This window comes from Doryrhamphus excisus, linkage group LG20 (genome assembly GCF_037039965.1).
Source record: "Doryrhamphus excisus strain RoL-2023G ecotype Guam linkage group LG20, RoL_Dexc_Guam_v1.1, whole genome shotgun sequence".
Taxonomy (NCBI): Eukaryota; Metazoa; Chordata; class Actinopteri; order Syngnathiformes; family Syngnathidae; genus Doryrhamphus; species Doryrhamphus excisus.
Genome location: NC_136376.1, coordinates 372,501 through 391,997, shown reverse-complemented (window position 1 = coordinate 391,997; position 19,497 = coordinate 372,501). Strand labels below are relative to the sequence as shown.

Sequence of the window (19,497 nt, the reverse complement as noted above, 5' to 3'; positions counted from 1 at the left end):
GGGGGGGTTGGTTGGCCAAAGTTGCTTACCAAGGGGGGGTTGGTTGGCCAAAGTTGCTTACCCAAGGGGGGGTTGGTTGGCCAAAGTTGCTTACCCAAGGGGGGTTGGTTGGCCAAAGTTGCTTACCCAAGGGGGGTTGGTTGGCCAAAGAGGCTTACCCAAGGGGGGTTGGTTGGCCAAAGTTGCTTACCCAAGGGGGGGTTGGTTGGCCAAAGTTGCTTACCCAAGGGGGGTTGGTTGGCCAAAGTTGCTTACCCAAGGGGGGTTGGTTGGCCAAAGTTGCTTACCCAAGGGGGGTTGGTTGGCCAAAGAGGCTTACCCAAGGGGGGGTTGGTTGGCCAAAGAGGCTCGGACACTCTGACTTTTATTGCAGTGCAGCAAAGCTTTGACGAGCATTAGCGTCTGACGAGCGTTATTCCGTCTCTCCGTTGGTCAGCATTTGGCGTGACATGATCACGTGATATGAGAGCCCATCTTTTGTGACATATGGTGTCAAATGAGCGCCGCGCTCTCCCGGAGCGTCGCCTAAATGATTGATGTGGTTCTCCTGTAGAAGGTCTCATCCATCATTTCAGGCCGACTCCTTTATGGGTTGGGAATGAGGACCTTTAGCTTTGGCTGGAAGTTGGCCACATTCACCTTTTATGGGATGGTTCCTCGCTTCCGTCATTCATCCTGATAAATCCCAGGCAGACCCCTTCATCAGCGTTCTGCTGATGGACTTGACAAGCAGGGCTTGAAGTAGCATCTAACATGGTGAAGCAGCGCTATTGCTATAAAATACACAAATCCCAATAAAGCGCCGATCCTTGTGGAACTCCGCAGGTGACGTTATCAGAAACGACACGATGTATCCGATCCAGGAGATGAGATCTGAACCAAGAGAGTACCAGACCAGTAACACAAATATTTGTTTTACTGAGATCTAGTCTTAATACTACTACTACTACTACTAATAATAATAATAATACGGAGGAGGTGTCACCATCCGTGGATATTTTAGCAGTTTTTCCCTGTTGCTCCCAGGTTGTCAGAGCTAAGCTACGTCGCTGATTCAGGCAGGATGTTGGATGACAAACCTTGCAATGTTCCGGAAAATAATGATTCTTTTTCCTTTTCGTTGTGACTCGTCACCGATGTGGGAAGACCAATTAGCTCAGTCAGAAAATCTTCCTGTTGAATTTTCATGACGTTTGACGAAACAGTCGTTGTTGGCCGGTATGCTAACGCCACACAGCGTGGCGTGGACGTGAGCGTGGGAGGAGATACGCCAGAAGCTGGGAAAGGAATGACTTCTCACTGCGGGGTTGCCTCTGGTGCAGGACTGCAGTTTGACGTGAAATAGAAAAAAAGCCGAATGAGAGAAAGCATCGACTTGCTGCTGCTTTTGAAGAATTCCGAGCAGAGGCCAAATCTTTCCCAGAAAATACTCAAATTTCCATGGCGTCATTGGCTTTGCACCGTCGACCACCCTGAACGTGAACTCTACCACACGCTCCCATCAGGGTCGGTTTGGAGTGGCCAATGAAGCGAACCGATCTCCTGACTGTGTGGCCACCATGCTAACCACTTGTCCACCATGCTAACCACTTGTCCACCGTGCGGTTGAGAATAAAATCATATAAATAAACATCTACATAAACATCTACATTGAAAAAGTTCCACCCTACCTCATCAGTGTCATACCCGATTCCCTGTGGGACAAAAAGGAGCTCCCAACTAACGGCATTATTTTAAAAACAAAATGTCCCTGTATAGAGACTAGTGTCGCTTCTGGGGGCAACACGGGGCCGAGTGTGTCCCTTGTGGGATCAACGCCGGAGTTGGCCCCCCCACGTCACACATGCAGGCTTTGCCGCCGCCGCCGCCGCCGCCGCCGCCGCCGCCCCCGCCGCTCACCCATGGTGTTTTGTGGTCGGCTTTGTAAGGCCTTCATCAGCATGTGATGATCATTGGCCGATATTATTATAGTTGGTGGTTGGTGGGACCGTCCCGACTCCACAACCAAGATTTTAGGTTGACTGTCCGACCTCACAAAGGAATCCGCTAGCAGGGAATTTTTGGTTCAAGCACATCAGACAAAGCTGGGAATGTTGAGCATCCACTGTGCCTCCGTCCGGGCGGACTTGGAGTGCAGCTGGACGTCATCTTTTCATTGGTTGACAGGAAGTTGTCACGTTGTGCATCAAATGCATGGGGGGGCATGTGATACGTTATTAAGAAGTGGTCTACCAGCCCCTGCTAGACCAGCCCCCACTAGACCAGCCCCCACTAGATGCCCCTTCCTGTATAATAATGCATGGATCACATCGTCCAGACTTCTTTTGTCTTTTTCTCCGTTACATCCCGTAGTGTGGGCGTGTACGTGCGTGTACGTGCGTGTACGTGTGTGTGTGCGTGTGTGCGTGTACGTGCGTGTACGTGTGTGTGTGCGTGTGTGCGTGTACGTGTGTGTGTGCGTGTTTTGCCAGCCCTTGTGATGAGAACTGAAATGATGTTTTTGTGTGCAGGTCGGCAGGCAATAAGGCGGACAGAAGATGGGACGGGGCCGATGTTTTATCAGATGGCTGGGAACGGGAATGGCCGTGGTGTCTTTGCTAAACGTGGTCTGGGGCCAGCACGCAGACGGTAAGGCAAGACTGTCCATACAGGAAGAGACGATTGGATATGAGCGAGGGCGTCCTTTGTACGAAGGGACGGCCGACACGCAGATGATGTCGAGTCCTCGTCCTATCAGACTTGCACCTTCATATTCCCATGCTCCATTTTCCATTCCATCCGGTCTTATCTTCCGATTATGACCGTGTTGTATTTCCTGACCGGAATTCCAAAGTTCCAGCCCTTTTCCATGCTAGGAATCCTTCTTGGTTGGTATTCCAGGACTTTCCGATTGAATTATTCTACAACTCAAATGTTTGGTCCAGCGTGTATTTTATTCCCGGTAGTTTTATCTTTGTCCCACTTGGAAACTCACATCCTTCTTTCACGGCACATTTGGCCTGATTGCAGCTTTTCTTATTTTCTTCTGCTAAAATATTGTTTTTCTCCTCTTATGATCAAGGATGAACGTTTATGATATTATGTCTCTGCTCTTTCATAACTTGGCTCTTGTAATATTACTACTTTCTGCACTCTTGCATTCATAACATGAGGAGGTTTGTAAAGTAGGACTGTGTACTACGACTGTGTACTATGTACTATGACTATGTAGTATGCCATTTTACATGGATCATATTTATTTTTAGTCTTCTGGATAAAAATGCTTCCTTTTGGAGACACATTTGAGTTTTTGGATTATTAGTTTAGTTGATGGAAGTAAAGCCAGTGATGATTTGGTGGGTGAGGAATCTCCCACCAAATCAAGTGGCACGGTGACATGATGGCGGGTGTCAACTAAGCACGTGCAGCGGCGGCGGCGGCGGCGGCGGCGGCGGCGTTGCTGGGTGTCAGATTGTTTCAGCAGGACTTCAAGCTTTTCGTGTCGCCTGACAGAAACCTGAGCGCTTATCCAAAAGAGTACATCTTCCTGCTAAATTGGCGGCACCGGGGGCCAACCAATGAAGTGTGGCGTGGCGTTACCAGATGCGAAGACGACGTAACGGCGCGTGTTGCATCACGTCAGCCGCTGACATTTGGCCATCCCTTCAACCCTTCCTCATCCTGCGCTTATTAGGGCGGAGCAAATGATGGCGTTACGGTCCGTGTGAGCTCTTTACTTCCACCCGGGGATGATCTCGGATATTTAACCTCAACGCCCCCCCCCCCCCCCCATCCCCTCATCTCCTCGCTCATAACTCTCCTTCCTTCGTGACCCGTCTCAAGCAGCTCCGTCTAATTTGAGATGTGACGTGAATAAAGGACACGCAGCAGCCATCTTCTTTTATTCCAGGCAAAATCTCACTTGGATTTTTAATCTCCTTCCCGCTCCTTGGAGTGGGGGTATTCCCGCATTGCACATTCCCGCATTGCACAGCCCCGCCATGCGCGCCTTGCGTGCCGTCCATCTTCTTTACACGGGCGGGACACTCTAAAGTTCACCCGACGGTCACAAAAGGTCAAACCTCAATCCATAGCGTCGTGTCCAGATGCACGGCCTATATGCTCTTAAATCCCCCCCCCCCCCCATGAAGCACGGCGTGTGGATTAGTTGCTCCGCCTATGGACACGCCCCACCTTCCTTCCCATCTGCACATCCGAGTCTATTTGGGGGATTTTGCGATTAGGGGCCAGATGTGCCGACTGCGTCTGGCTGTTCCAGCAGCCTTTGGGAAGGCTGGATTGACAGGATGGGGTCTTAATCCCCCCCCCCCCCCCCGGTGGCCTTTGTAATCAGGCTGGACAGCACAGGAACGACTCTATGGGATGGGGGGGTCCTCTTCGTTAGAGATGCACACCTTATGTTTGCAGCCGATCCCTACGATAAGCGTCTTCATTCCTTGGCCGTAACACCTGGAGCTAAACTTAATCACACTTTTAATCTGGAATAATAATAGGGAATAAGTAGGAGGGTAAATCTCCTTGTGGTAAACGATTGAATGGGTGTGGACCTTCGTGGGTCAGGGGTGGGGGGGGGGGTGTTTGAAATCTGTAGACCTAGTACTGCCATACGGTGGACATGCGGTACGGCGGGGTCCCCGATTGGTGGGCGTGGAAATGTTCAGGCGCAAAGATAAAAAAGAGGAATAAAAATACAAGAACTCATTGGCAGATAACTCCAACTTTTACATTTTGGAAAGATCTTTTATTCAAAATGATACATTCTGTTTGCGATTGGAATGCTAATGGTAGCTTGTCCCTCTTTGTCGGATGGTCCTTGAAAGCACCATGGAATGATCGGAGCTATATCGGAGCTATACTTAATGATATCGTTATGGCGCCGTAATTCCCTGATTATCGGTTCAATAATTATCAATCAGGCCTCGTTGGCAGCAATTGACCAATCCCGGAGCTCCCAGCATGTGATTGGCGGGTGAGGGGGGGCTGTGATTGCAACCTTTGACCTCCCCCGTGTGCGGTTAATCTCCAAGAAAGATGAAGACGGGCTGCAAGCTGCGGGGGCGGGGGGAGGGGGGGCGTCCGAAGTAGAAAGAAGACAAATCCCTTCTCCTCCATCAAGTGTTGATCACGTGACACGCTCCAATGTTCCAATCAATATTAGCCAACCCCCCCCCCCCCAACATGTCCTCCTCTTTTCACCCTGCAGCATGAACACCTACAGACAATTAGAGCCAGGAGCCCCCCCACAGAGGGGAGTTGCGTAATGACCTGCGAGAGAGAGACAGAAAGCCTATTTCGTCGATATGTCCAATTCTAATCTGGGTGGATGGACGGATGGACGGATGGTTGGATGGATGGATGGATGGACAGATGGACGGACGGATGGATGGACGGATGGATGGACGGATGGATGGATGGATGGATGGATGGATGGATGGATGGATGGATGGATGGATGGACGGATGGGTGGGTGGATAGATGGATGGATGGATGGATGGATGGTTGGATGGATGCGTGGGTGGGTGGACGGATGGATGGTTCATAGTCCATCTTCAACCATCAGTGTCAGAATGAGGACGCGATACTGTGGAAGTGGTTTGCTATGCTTCCTTTTGTTCTTGTCCGGTTTATGCAGGAGTACCCGAGATTAGTCTCAGTCCTAAGATGGGTCTTGAGGCTATTGGCTCCAGTTCTTGGTCTGGTGTCAAACGTCGGGTGAGCAGGATTTATCCCCAAGTTTTGCAGTACTTAGGTTGAAGTCATCACGTACATCACATGGTCGTGTTTTGGAACGTGCGTATTAAAAGCGACTAAGCTGATTTTCAACCTTTGACAAACGTCAAGAGACTTAGACCAGTCTTGGTCTTGACGGGCCTTGATCTTTTTCTTCTATGGTGAACTCCTGACAGTCCCGGTCTAGCCTTCAGCCTGATTTATGTGGTCTTGATGACAAGCCTGTTTTGCTTGTACGGGTAGGAAATGGAAGGCCGTGTTTGGGCGAAGCTGACGAGGTTATCAAAGCTTGGTCCTGATGTCTGGCGTGAGAAAATCTGCATAATTGAGTAGATGATTCCAGACCAGGCGTGAAGCCAAGTGCTGACAAAGTAAATGTGAAGACTCCAGTCTTGTCTTGATCTCTTGTGCCCTCAAGTGGAAGTGCGTGTTGGGAGGACAGTTATGGCGGCCAATGCAGATACGTGTCAAGATGGCGGCGTGTGTATCTGTACTGTATAGACGGGATTTCAAGAAGGTTTTCATCAGACAGAAGGATTGCGGCTCTACTGTTCTGGTCTCTTCCCCCTGATTGGATGGGATGTATATTGTTCCATGTGAGCTACTGCAGTTCCATAACAACACGACATGCCTCCAAAGGTTGAATCCAGACAACTGGTCTCTTCTCCAGCTTTTTGTGGAAAAGGCTTTTCAGATGTAAACCTCGGACTTGGGTGTGTTCCCCGGTTTGGACCCGGCATGGCTGGTAAACGACCGTCTTTGGGGGAGGGAAGTCAGGACTTTATGGTAAACATCACCCTGTGCTTCAGACATGAATACAGAAACTCCACGTTGAAAGTGTAGAACGTTCCAGTCCAGATGCCATGAGTCAACCTTTACCCAGGACCCGGGTCTTCAAGAATGGACGACCCAGGGTGGCGGTCCCTCACCTGTTGACCCATTTCATGCGGCCCATAAGCCAGCGGCAAATAGAGGCCACACAAATCTCTCCCTTCCTTTATGATGGAAAGCAAACATGTGGAGAGGAATGGGCCCATTTGGATCTGGTACTTGGATCTGGTACTTGGCCCTAACCACAAAGCACAGATGAAGCCATGTTGGTCTTTCATCTCCTATCAATATCCTAATCTGCTAGGATTTACTGCATTTAGTCGCTTGCCAAACAGGATCTGGAATCCTTCCACTTCTTGTCTAAATTATGGTCATAGAAGATGCCGCCATGAACTGTTGTCCGCCATAAAAGATGATCTACCGATTGCTTACTCTTCCTGGGAGGGGGATGGATGGGAAGGGCAAAAAAATAAATAATATTTGGGATGGGAGAAATGAAAGACTGACAAGGACGTGGTCCTGGTGAGGATAAGCGGCATAGAAGATGGGTGGATGGATGGATGGATGGGTGGATGGAAGGATGGATGGGTGGAAGGATGGGTGGATGGATGGGTGGATGGATGGGTGGATGGATGGAAGGATGGATGGATGGATGGGTGGATGGAAGGATGGATGCATGGTGGTGTACCCAGACTCACTCCCCACCCTTTGGACTGCTGCCCTTTTCCTGGCTGCCCCCTTCCCATGAGATCCGTATCATTTCCTCATAATCCAACAGGAAATGTCCCCCCGGTCCGCCATCTTGCCTGCCACTCGGAGATTAGTCATATCGTTAACCTCCAACCTTGACATTTTATCAACCATCCTGTCGGCAGAGCATCCGAGCTTCCATGCGCCTGTCAAGCATTTCCTTGAGGCACCAAGGCTATATTTATATTATTTATATGAAAGGGCAGAGGCGTTTATGGCTGCATGCGGATGTTTATGAGTGTTTACCGTACAGGGGGGGGGGTGTGGGGGGTGACCTGGCAGTTGGCCATCCATCCTTGCTTCTCTTCTCTTCTTTGCCTCTGGCTTCACAGTGTGTTGGTGGAGTGGAGATCTTTATGGACCTGACTTCTTCATGACCGGAATAAGATGCTTGCCGTTCACGCATCAAACGTTTTAGTCATGGTTGGCCAAGATGGATGGAAGCCCTCCTGGACCACATTGCTAGCGTGGCCTTCATTTCATGGGGTACACTTGTCCCCAAAGTCCCCAAATGATGCCCCAATACGTCCAAGAAGAAATAATCCGCCTGGCTTTGAAGTAGACAGGAGCAGGTTGGCTAATTATTTGGGCTTTCCGGGAACGGTGGGAGCACTTGAGGAATGAAGTGCGTCCCGAGAAAATGGAGTCAAATTCCAGTAGCATATTGCTGCTGTTTAACGGTTGATGGTGTGAATCTGTTGTTTTTGCAACATCACAGCCTTGCTCTTCTTCCAAGGCAGCACATGCATGTTTTATCACGCGGGTTTGAACCTGCGACAGGTGGCTAAGCCACGTCCTGCAACAGAAGGCGGCTGTGAAACCTGAGCCCCCCAACTCCTAATGTTATTGCCCCCCCCCATGACATGTGAGAGGCTGATGGACATTCTATATCTTCAAGGTGACTTGGCAAGAAGCTTTTCTTTCACTTCCTCAATTTCCTTCATTAAACCCATTAGAGTCTTCTGGGTGAAAATGTTTCTTTTTTATTTATGTTTATGTTTTATGTTTATCATTTAGTCTCATGCTGTTTGTCTTTTAGTCCAGATTTAGTCAATGAAATAGACTAAATTGGTTTAAGTCGTTCAGGATAGAAAATGCACCGCCATTTTTACTTCATAAGCTTCTACTTTTTTTACTTTGAACCCTGCGGCTTCTTGCGTGCAGCTCGTGTCGGAAGTACTAGTACTCGTTGAAATACTGTGGGAATACTCTGAGTGAGGTAGCAGTAGCTCTTGCTAGGAACCAACCTGTCACAACATCAACTCCTGCTGCTCGATAATTGTGCTACAAAGTATCGTGGACACGACCGCTACATTGCTGACACGATGTTTGCCGGGTCAATTCTGGTCATTCATGGAAAGTAAAACCAGACCGGCTGTGGCGTTCCTCTTAAGATGGCGTTGGTGTTGCCGTTCATGTTAGCATATGCTGACTCACGGAGCGACCGGTATCAGCTGGTGGTGGCAGGTGGGATCCTGCATTTCTAGCGTGGATTCCTGATGGGGGGGGGCTGTGATATCTGCTCTTATTTCCTCTCTGGGACCTTCCAGCTTTTCAACTGCTTTTCTTTCTTGCTTCTGCTTCTGCTGGCTCCTCATCACTAACTTCTCCAGACTGGCAGTATGAGGGTAAGGGGGTCCTGCCGTCCTTCATGTCTTTGGTTGCCATCCACCCACACCCCCCACCCCCACCCCAGCCTTCAATTACAACCTCTACCCCGCCTCTACCCCTTCCAGCCGCCGCCCTCTGTCATTACCTGTGTCCCTACCACCGACTCTACCATGTATTCTACTGTGTAGTACGTATTTGTACCATGTATCCTACCATGTATCCTACTGTATAATTGTACCCTGTGTATTTGTACCATGTATCCTACTGTGTATTTGTACACTGTGTATTTGTTCCATGTATCCTACTGTGTATTTGTACCATGTATCCTACTGTGTATTTGTACCATGTATCCTACTGTGTATTTGTTCCATGTATCCTACTGTGTATTTGTTCCATGTATCCTACTGTGTATTTGTTCCATGTATCCTACTGTGTATTTGTACCATGTATCCTACTGTGTATTTGTTCCATGTATCCTACTGTGTATTTGTTCCATGTATCCTACTGTGTATTTGTACCATGTATCCTACTGTGTATTTGTACCATGTATCCTACTGTGTATTTGTTCCATGTATCCTACTGTGTATTTGTTCCATGTATCCTACTGTGTATTTGTACCATGTATCCTACTGTGTATTTGTACCATGTATCCTACTGTGTATTTGTTCCATGTATCCTACTGTGTATTTGTTCCATGTATCCTACTGTGTATTTGTACCATGTATCCTACTGTGTATTTGTACCATGTATCCTACTGTGTATTTGTTCCATGTATCCTACTGTGTATTTGTTCCATGTATCCTACTGTGTATTTGTTCCATGTATCCTACTGTGTATTTGTTCCATGTATCTGCTGTGGCTTCCATCCAAGCGTAGAAAACCAGTTTACTGCTTTCTAAATACGCCTAACATGATTAGAGCCCTCTAGACATGAAATAACACCCCTATAGTCACCTTTACACTCCTATTGGCCAATACCGTGGACATAGTAGTCACACACGTTAGCATTGGCTAGCATTAGCATTTGTTGTTGTTGTCATTTCTGCTTTCTAAAATGAATTCTGTCCTTCCTGTTTGTTTCCAGAGTGTAAGCTGTCCCGCCCCGGCCCCCCAGCGACAATAGTGACCATCGATGAGGAGAGTCCCAACGGTGCGTAACAAAGGGACCCTTCAGTGTGTGTGTGGTCTTGTTGATGGCGGTGGGTGTGTCCTTGTCCGTAGCCCCACCCATCTTCTTGTTTGAGGCGTGGGAATATGCCGGCATGGAATATCGCTCCACTTCCCTGCGCTCACGGGAGAAGAGATGCTTTCACCTGTGCAAGCTAACTTGATGAATGCCCCCCCCCTCCTTGTGACACGTGCGACCCCCTCCTCCCTATTAAGCACTCATTTACCTGGGATACGACTCCCCTGTGGCTGGGGCTCCCGTTACCCCCCCCCCCCCCACCCGTGTTGAAACGACCTGCCTCGTCCTCAACGTAATGGAAGGTAAAACAGGCAGCCTGTCGTTACGGAGCGACTAATTATGTCTGAATGTCTTCCATCTCGTCTTTGCCGTCACGCTCAACCATGCAAATGACGCACAATAAGAGCGTGGCCCCCCCAGAGGCCCTCTAATGGTCACTCAGCTGGTACAAAGATCATAAAACCATGCATCATCCCCCCCATCCCCCCGCCGTGGCGCTATCTCGTCTTAGCAGCGGGACGGAAGCAAGAACGGACGTTTGCACGTTTGGATCTCAGGAGCTTCCAAGGCTGGGAAAGGTTGGCTGGGATGAGGCCTTCAGGGGAAGTTGGTCAGACTGTGGATTGATTGATGTGGACTGAATGTGATTTAGTGTCAGGTGATCTCTTGATGGCAAAGGTGGGGGTTGATAAGCAAGGACGGTGGCAGCACGCAGCCGCTGGGACGCCCCTGTTGGGACGCCCCCGTTGGGACGCCCCCGTTGGGCCCGGAAAGGCGGCCATTCAAAGAGCTCCAAAACGTCCAGCAAGGTTTTCTATCCCTGCTGTTAGCATGTAGCAACGGCTACATGGTGCATGGGTGCATTGATGTCACATAGCAACATAGAAAGGAAGGCTACACCTAGCCTAGTTGCTAGCCGGCTAGTCGCTAGCCGCTGTGGTGTGGCGAGGTGTCACTACGCCAGTAAGGTAGTTCTTGGGTGGAACAATGTTGATAATAATAATAATAATTCATACGCAGCCCATGGAGGAGGTGGAATAGGTGCGTCCCATCACGTGCATTCTTAGCTTTTATCTCTTTGGATATCTTTAGAAGGCACAGACGAGGGAAGGACGTGTGTTCATGTCTCACAGAAGGATTGGGAATGATAGGCAACATTCCCAAAAAGTGCACTTTTCCTTTAAGAACAGTTTACATTTTTGCCAAAATGAAGCATTTCCAAACTTAAGAATGCCTAAATAAAGGGAAGCACTGTCCCAAGCGGGAAGCGCGGTCCCAAGCGGGACGCCATCAAGAAGGAGGGCCTGTCCCAAGCGGGAAGCGCGGTCCCAAGCGGGAAGCGCGGTCCCAAGCGGGAAGCGCGGTCCCAAGCGGGAAGCGCGGTCCCAAGCGGGAAGCGCGGTCCCAAGCGGGAAGCGCGGTCCCAAGCGGGAAGCGCGGTCCCAAGCGGGAAGCGCGGTCCCAAGCCAGCTAGTGTGATTGTGTTCAGATAACGAAACGAGACGTCAGGCGAAGTTTGGCTTAGCTTGTTGTGATCTTCGGTGAGGAAGCCACGGCGTTGATGCGTTGATGCGTTGATGGTCGTCGGTGGTGAAATGAAGCGTGGTGCGCCGGGTTCATTCCTGCTGCTGAGGTGCTGCAGAGACCAGCTGACGTAAAGCCTCACTTCCTCATCTCCTATAAGCTCCTTTGTTTATTCTGCCTGGGAGATAAATTCCCAGCAGTTAATTAGATTGGCGATTTCACAGATAAGAGCAGCGGCTGTCGGGGGGGTTGGGGGGGGGTGAAATACATCATGTCGTTGATGCAAAGGGGGCGTCAGTGTGGCTTTTATCTTGTCTCTGCAAATTTATGATTTGTACCAACTGTTGCCTGGAGTGTCCATCATCTTCATCATCTTCATCAGCGGCCTTATGAGAAGGAGTCCTGATGGTTGCCAAGGGCAACGTATTAAACTAAAGTCAATGTGGGCTTCTTCAGTTATGCTGGTGAAAGGTCTTTGTCATGACCCCCCCCCCCCCCCCCGTGTTGCACCCAATCAGGGTTAAACTCCATCATCACGTCCTGATATGATGATTGCTGGGTCATCAATATGTAATTAGTGGCAGGCGAGAGGCCGGGATTAGCGAGCAACACCTGCTCCTTGTGGCTTAGAGAGCAAGGCCGAAGGGCGGGGCCTGCGTACGCCACAGACGCGGCGTGGTGAACACATCACCACGTCTGCGAACACATCGCCACGTCTGTGAACACATCGCCACGTCTGTGAACACATCGCTATGTCTGTGAACACATCGCCACGTCTCTGAACACATCGCCACGTCTGTGAACACATCGCCACGTCTGTGAACACATCGCTATGTCTGTGAACACATCGCCACGTCTCTGAACACATCGCCACGTCTGTGAACACATCGCTATGTCTGTGAACACATCGCTATGTCTGCGAACACATCGCTATGTCTGTGAACACATCGCTATGTCTGCGAACACATCGCCACGTCTGCGAACACATCGCTATGTCTGCGAACACATCGCCACGTCTGTGAACACATCGATATGTCTGTGAACACATCGCTATGTCTGTGAACACATCGCTATGTCTGTGAACACATCGCCACGTCTGTGAACACATCGCCACGTCTGTGAACACATCGCCACGTCTGCGAACACATCACTATGTCTGTGAACACATCGCTATGTCTGTGAACACATCGCCACGTCTGTGAACACATCGCCACGTCTGTGAACACATCGCCACGTCTGTGAACACATCGCCACGTCTGCGAACACATCGCCACGTCTGTGAACACATCGCCACGTCTGTGAACACATCGCCACGTCTGCGAACACATCGCCACGTCTGTGAACACATCGCCACGTCTGCGAACACATCGCCACGTCTGTGAACACATCGCCACGTCTGCGAACACATCGCCACGTCTGCGAACACATCGCCACGTCTGTGAACACATCGCCACGTCTGCGAACACATCGCCACGTCTGCGAACACATCGCCGCGTCTGCGAACACATCGCTATGTCTGTGAACACATCGCTATGTCTGCGAACACATCGCTATGTCTGTGAACACATCGCTATGTCTGCGAACACATCGCTATGTCTGCGAACACATCGCCACGTCTGCGAACACATCGCCACGTCTGCGAACACATCGCCGCGTCTGCGAACACATCGCTATGTCTGTGAACACATCGCTATGTCTGCGAACACATCGCTATGTCTGCGAACACATCGCTATGTCTGTGAACACATCGCTATGTCTGCGAACACATCGCCATGTCTGCGAACACATCGCTATGTCTGTGAACACATCGCCGCGTCTGCGAACACATCGCTATGTCTGCGAACACATCGCCATGTCTGCGAACACATCGCCATGTCTGCGAACACATCGCTATGTCTGTGAACACATCGCTATGTCTGCGAACACATCGCTATGTCTGCGAACACATCGCTATGTCTGTGAACACATCGCTATGTCTGTGAACACATCGCTATGTCTGTGAACACATCGCTATGTCTGCGAACACATCGCTATGTCTGCGAACACATCGCCATGTCTGCGAACACATCGCTATGTCTGTGAACACATCGCTATGTCTGTGAACACATCGCTATGTCTGTGAACACATCGCTATGTCTGTGAACACATCGCTATGTCTGTGAACACATCGCTATGTCTGTGAACACATCGCTATGTCTGTGAACACATCGCTATGTCTGTGAACACATCGCTATGTCTGTGAACACATCGCCGCGTCTGTGAACACATCGCCGCGTCTGCGAACACATCGCTATGTCTGTGAACACATCGCTATGTCTGTGAACACATCGCTATGTCTGTGAACACATCGCTATGTCTGCGAACACATCGCTATGTCTGCGAACACATCGCCATGTCTGCGAACACATCGCTATGTCTGTGAACACATCGCTATGTCTGTGAACACATCGCTATGTCTGTGAACACATCGCTATGTCTGTGAACACATCGCTATGTCTGTGAACACATCGCTATGTCTGTGAACACATCGCTATGTCTGTGAACACATCGCTATGTCTGTGAACACATCGCTATGTCTGTGAACACATCGCTATGTCTGTGAACACATCGCCACGTCTGTGAACACATCGCCGCGTCTGCGAACACATCGCTATGTCTGTGAACACATCGCTATGTCTGTGAACACATCGCTATGTCTGCGAACACATCGCTATGTCTGTGAACACATCGCCACGTCTGCGAACACATCGCTATGTCTGTGAACACATCACCGCATGCTTTCCTTTTGGCCTTCATGGGCTTCAAAGCCAAACGATGGTAGGTGCCACACTGGAGGCTGTGGAAGTCCAGCGTACGTCTGTGGGAAGATCAATGAGACGACAAGTCTTTGGTTTTTGTACATTGTTAGTGTTTGCTGTGCCAATAAAGCATCATTAGAGGAGCCATGTGCCGTCACCGGCAGCGTGATTCCCTCTCTCCCTCTTGGAATTTCATCTGTGCTCATGCTTGGTAACGTGCATGAGAAATGTAAAGTCATGCTCGTTCATGAAGTATACATTACAACACAGCAGGAACACAGCCAATGTTGGAATAGTAATACGCCAGCGTGATAGTAACTGCTGCTGAGGTCATGTAAACAATACTTGTAGTACAGCAAGTACACGCATCACTTTCATACACTTTCATTCTGGAAAATCCTTTCAGGGAAAGAGTAGGAAGCCTGAGTTGCTTGATTAAGTCCACCTCTATGGTTATCGTGACACTTTCCTGGTTTGATGTCAATGGCGCCGTCCACTTTTGTGTGTATCATCCCACTTTTGCTGTTTGATGCTCAGGGTACGCTTCCATGGTGGCATGCCAAAAAGCCAAAAAGCCCAAGAAAAAGCAAAACAGCAGTAATCTCCTCCTGGTATTTTCTTATTATTTGGTATTTTTGTTTGGCCTGATGAGGATTTGAACTCCCAACTTTTGCGTTTTGAGACATTTTCCTCGAAAATTGCGGTTGACCTCCTAACCTGACCTGTTTGACTTTTGGGGGGCAACGGAATGTAGGATGAGACAGAGACCATCTCCACAACCCCACAGCATTGTGTACTTTAACTCCACGGTACACAGAGTAAACAATCCATTTTTGGCCCTGGAAGCGGGTCATGCATTTTGGAGGACTAAAAGTAGATAAAGGGATGGATGGAGGCAGACTTTCATTCACTCCCTTCAAGTATTTTAAGTGCTTTGCTTGGAAATGGTCCTGCATGGCAATGATGGCTGCTGAATTCTCCTCCATGTCCTCCCTGACCCCCTTTGGAACAAAGTCTACTATAATACCAGTCCAGAAGTCAGAAAGTACTCTAACCAGCCTCAGCGGAATTACAATCCCAATCAATCTGGAAAGCTTGCCCGAGAGGAAATATGGATGTGGACTTGGAAATGCCTGGTGGGGGGGGGGGGCTGAAATTCCTGTTGTTCTCTTGCTGATAGCTGGACGCTAACGTTTTAGCATGCATTCACTCTCATGCCTTAAAGAATGGCTGAAGCTGATGTGCAGTCTCTGCTCTGTTTACTGTCCGTCCGTCCTTACTTCCTCCATCCATCCTTACTTCCTCCATCCATCCGTCCTTACTTCCACCATCCATCCGTCCTTACTTCCACCATCCATCCGTCCTTACTTCCACCATCCATCCGTCCTTACTTCCACCATCCATCCTGACTTCCACCATCCGTCCTTACTTCCTCCATCCATCCGTCCTTACTTCCTCCATCCATCCGTCCTTACTTCCTCCATCCATCCGTCCTTACTTCCTCCATCCATCCGTCCTTACTTCCTCCATCCATCCATCCTTACTTCCTCCATCCATCCGTCCTTACTTCCTCCATCCATCCGTCCTTACTTCCTCCATCCATCCGTCCTTACTTCCACCATCCATCCTGACTTCCACCATCCGTCCTTACTTCCTCCATCCATCCGTCCTTACTTCCTCCATCCATCCGTCCTTACTTCCACCATCCATCCGTCCTTACTTCCACCATCCGTCCTTACTTCCTCCATCCATCCGTCCTTACTTCCACCATCCATCCGTCCTTACTTCCTCCATCTGTCCTTACTTCCACCATCCATCCGTCCTTACTTCCACCATCCATCCGTCTTTACTTCCACCATCCATCCGTCCTTACTTCCACCATCCATCCGTCCTTACTTCCACCATCCATCCTTACTTCCACCATCCATCCTTACTTCCTTCATCCATCCGTCCTTACTTCCACCATCCATCCGTCCTTACTTCCTCCATCCGTCCTTACTTCCACCATCCATCCGTCCTTACTTCCACCATCCATCCGTCCTTACTTCCACCATCCATCCGTCCTTACTTCCACCATCCATCCGTCCTTACTTCCACCATCCATCCTTACTTCCACCATCCGTCCTTACTTCCTTCATCCATCCGTCCTTACTTCCACCATCCATCCGTCCTTACTTCCACCATCCATCCGTCCTTACTTCCACCATCCATCCTTACTTCCACCATCCATCCGTCCTTACTTCCACCATCCGTCCTTACTTCCTCCACCCATCCATCCTTACTTCCACCATCCATCCGTCCTTACTTCCACCATCCGTCTGTACTTCCTCCACCCATCCATCTGTCCTTACTTCCTCCACCCATCCGTCCTTACTTCCACCATCCATCCGTCCTTACTTCCACCATCCATCCGTCCTTACTTCCACCATCCGTCCTTACTTCCACCATCCATCCGTCCTTACTTCCACCATCCATCCGTCCTTACTTCCACCATCCATCCGTCCTTACTTCCACCATCCATCCGTCCTTACTTCCACCATCCATCCGTCCTTACTTCCACCATCCATCCGTCCTTACTTCCACCATCCGTCCTTACTTCCTCCACCCATCCATCCTTACTTCCTCCACCCATCCATCCTTACTTCCTCCACCCATCCGTCCTTACTTCCGCCATCCATCCATCTGTCCCTTTATCCATCCATCCTTCATTCTACCATACATCCATCCGTCCTTTTATCCATCCACCTATATACCCATCCATCCATCCATCTTGACTTCCACCATCCATCCATCCACCCGGTGCTCCTGTTTGAATTGAATTGTAAACTGGCCTCGAGACTCCTAGCCTGGTTTTGTTCGTATGGCCCCAGAAAGGGACGGTCCCAACAACTGAGTCAAAGAAACGGATAAAGGTCCAGCCCTGGACCGCCCCCATGTGGAGCGTTTATTAAAGCGCGTTCGCTGACTGCCAGCACGATGCCGAAAGGCCGATAGCGTTGCAGTTTGGGAGGACGACGGCAATCGTTTCCAACCTTGCAATGACCAAAAACATGATGTCGGGGCTGCGTGTCGTTGCCATGACGACCATGTTAATGGAAGCAAAATGAAAAGATAAAAGGTTGAATTACTTTTCTCCATAGTTGGAATGGTCCTTCACAACCTTTCTTAGATGCATCCGCTCACGGAATCAAGCTGCCGTCGGTTGCCGTGACGACACGACGGACATGTTTTTATCCTTTCATAGCTTATCTCAGCCATTAGAGCCAATTAAGCATCGGGAGATGGCCGCTACACAACAACGCTGCATGGCTACATGGGACTCGTGTTGTGTTGCCAGGTGGGACCCCCTGGGGGGACGTGTTCGCTCTGTTCCGGCTTATTGAGGCACGAGGAGAAAACAACAACCCCGAATATGTTTGAGGTATTTGTCCGTATACCTTGCGTGTAAAGTGACATTTCTGTGCAGGATTTGTCTTTGGGAGCACACGCTAGTCTGGGGGGGGGGCAAATGTTTGGACTCGCGCACTCGCTGCATTGCTTTACCAAAATTTATGGGGGGCAGACTACATATTTGACATGTGGAAGTATTGTATCTGTAAAAGTGTGTGTGTTTTCAGGAGTACTTTGTAAACAACAGAACACATCAAATAACCAAAGTGATAAAAGATGGACTTCAACCATCAAATGTTGGCTCTAGCGTGACGCTAGTTGTACCTTACGTTTAAATGAAATACTTTGGAAAGAACGGGCAGGCCGTATTCAAACACTTGAGGGCCGGATGTGAAGACATATGAACATTTGGACAGTTGTGTTACTGAGCGGCTACTTCCTGGTTCAAGGAAGTCCCAGGTGCATCCTGGGATGTGTGGACGTTGCAAACCAAAGGTAGAAATCGATGCTAACGTGAAGAAGAAAAAGCCTGAAGCTTTCCATCTTGGTCTTAGTGTTTTCCACGACTGCGCTTTGGGGGTGGGGGTGGGTGGATGGGGCACAAACACTCTATCTCCAGAGTTTGCTTGTTTTTCAGTCAAGCCCCAGTTCTTTCTTTCATTGACATGCTCATTTGTCCACTGAGGATGCACCGCCGTTGGGGGGGGGCTGTCCGTCTTGATCAAGTTCAATCAATACCAATTAGCAGCTTTGCCTCGCTGCCTTGCTCTCCTGCAGGCCATCACGCCAACGTCCTGCAGACTGCAGGACCAGAAAATGGCAACATTTGACTTTGACCATACGTGGCTTTACGTTGCCAGGTTGGAACGGCTGTGAAACAGGAGTGGCAGGAAGTGGTGATTTTTGGTGGGCGTGTACACGGTTCATGCTCATCTAGCTGGGGTGGGTCGGAGGTGGCATCACGCCCTGGAACCCTCCAACTCGTGGAGCAAACTGGTCCCACGGTGCGTGACGGGACGGACTCTCGGGACGCATGTTAGTCGTGGAACATCGCGAAAAGGAAATAACTCTGCCTTCGTTCCCAGGCACGGTTCTGGTGGAGAACATGCAGATAAATGGCCGCGCCCAGGACCCGGGCAGAACCATCTCCCTCACCTTGCTGGACAACCACGACTACTGGGTCATCCTGGAACCAGCACGCCAGAGGCTCTACCTGAACAGCACGGGCCGCGTTCTGGACCGAGACGTGAGTACGCAGACGCTTTCTGTGTGGTTTCAATGTGGTTTCCATGTGGTTTCCATGTGGTTTCAATGTGGTTTCCATGTGGTTTCCATGTGGTTTCCATGTGGTTTCCATGTGGTTTCAATGTGGTTTCAATGTGGTTTCCATGTGGTTTCAATGTGGTTTCCATGTGGTTTCCATGTGGTTTCCATGTGGTTTCAATGTGGTTTCCATGTGGTTTCCATGTGGTTTCCATGTGGTTTCCATGTGGTTTCCATGTGGTTTCCATGTGGTTTCCATGTGGTTTCCATGTGGTTTCCATGTGGTTTCCATGTGGTTTCAATGTGGAGCCTGGGAATAATAACACGGTAGAAGAGATACATGCTATATGTGTACTAGTATATACTGGATGTATATTTGTAGTAGTTAACATTGTACACACATGTACTTCTATT

At 49.5% G+C, this 19,497-nt stretch overlaps 1 protein-coding gene across 2 annotated transcripts in view; it reads left to right on the top strand.

Moving 5' to 3' along the window:
• Nucleotides 1–19,497, top strand: part of LOC131107862 (protocadherin-15) — a 104,806-nt gene that overhangs the window by 28,423 nt on the left and 56,886 nt on the right. For both annotated transcript variants that reach the window (XM_078799314.1, XM_078799313.1), the window contains exons 2-5: nucleotides 2,511–2,628; nucleotides 8,925–8,939; nucleotides 10,007–10,072; nucleotides 18,906–19,066. In XM_078799314.1, coding sequence (XP_078655440.1) covers nucleotides 2,538–2,628; nucleotides 8,925–8,939; nucleotides 10,007–10,072; nucleotides 18,906–19,066 — 333 coding nt within the window. In that variant the 5' untranslated portion in view covers nucleotides 2,511–2,537. The remainder of the gene's footprint in view (nucleotides 1–2,510; nucleotides 2,629–8,924; nucleotides 8,940–10,006; nucleotides 10,073–18,905; nucleotides 19,067–19,497) is intronic.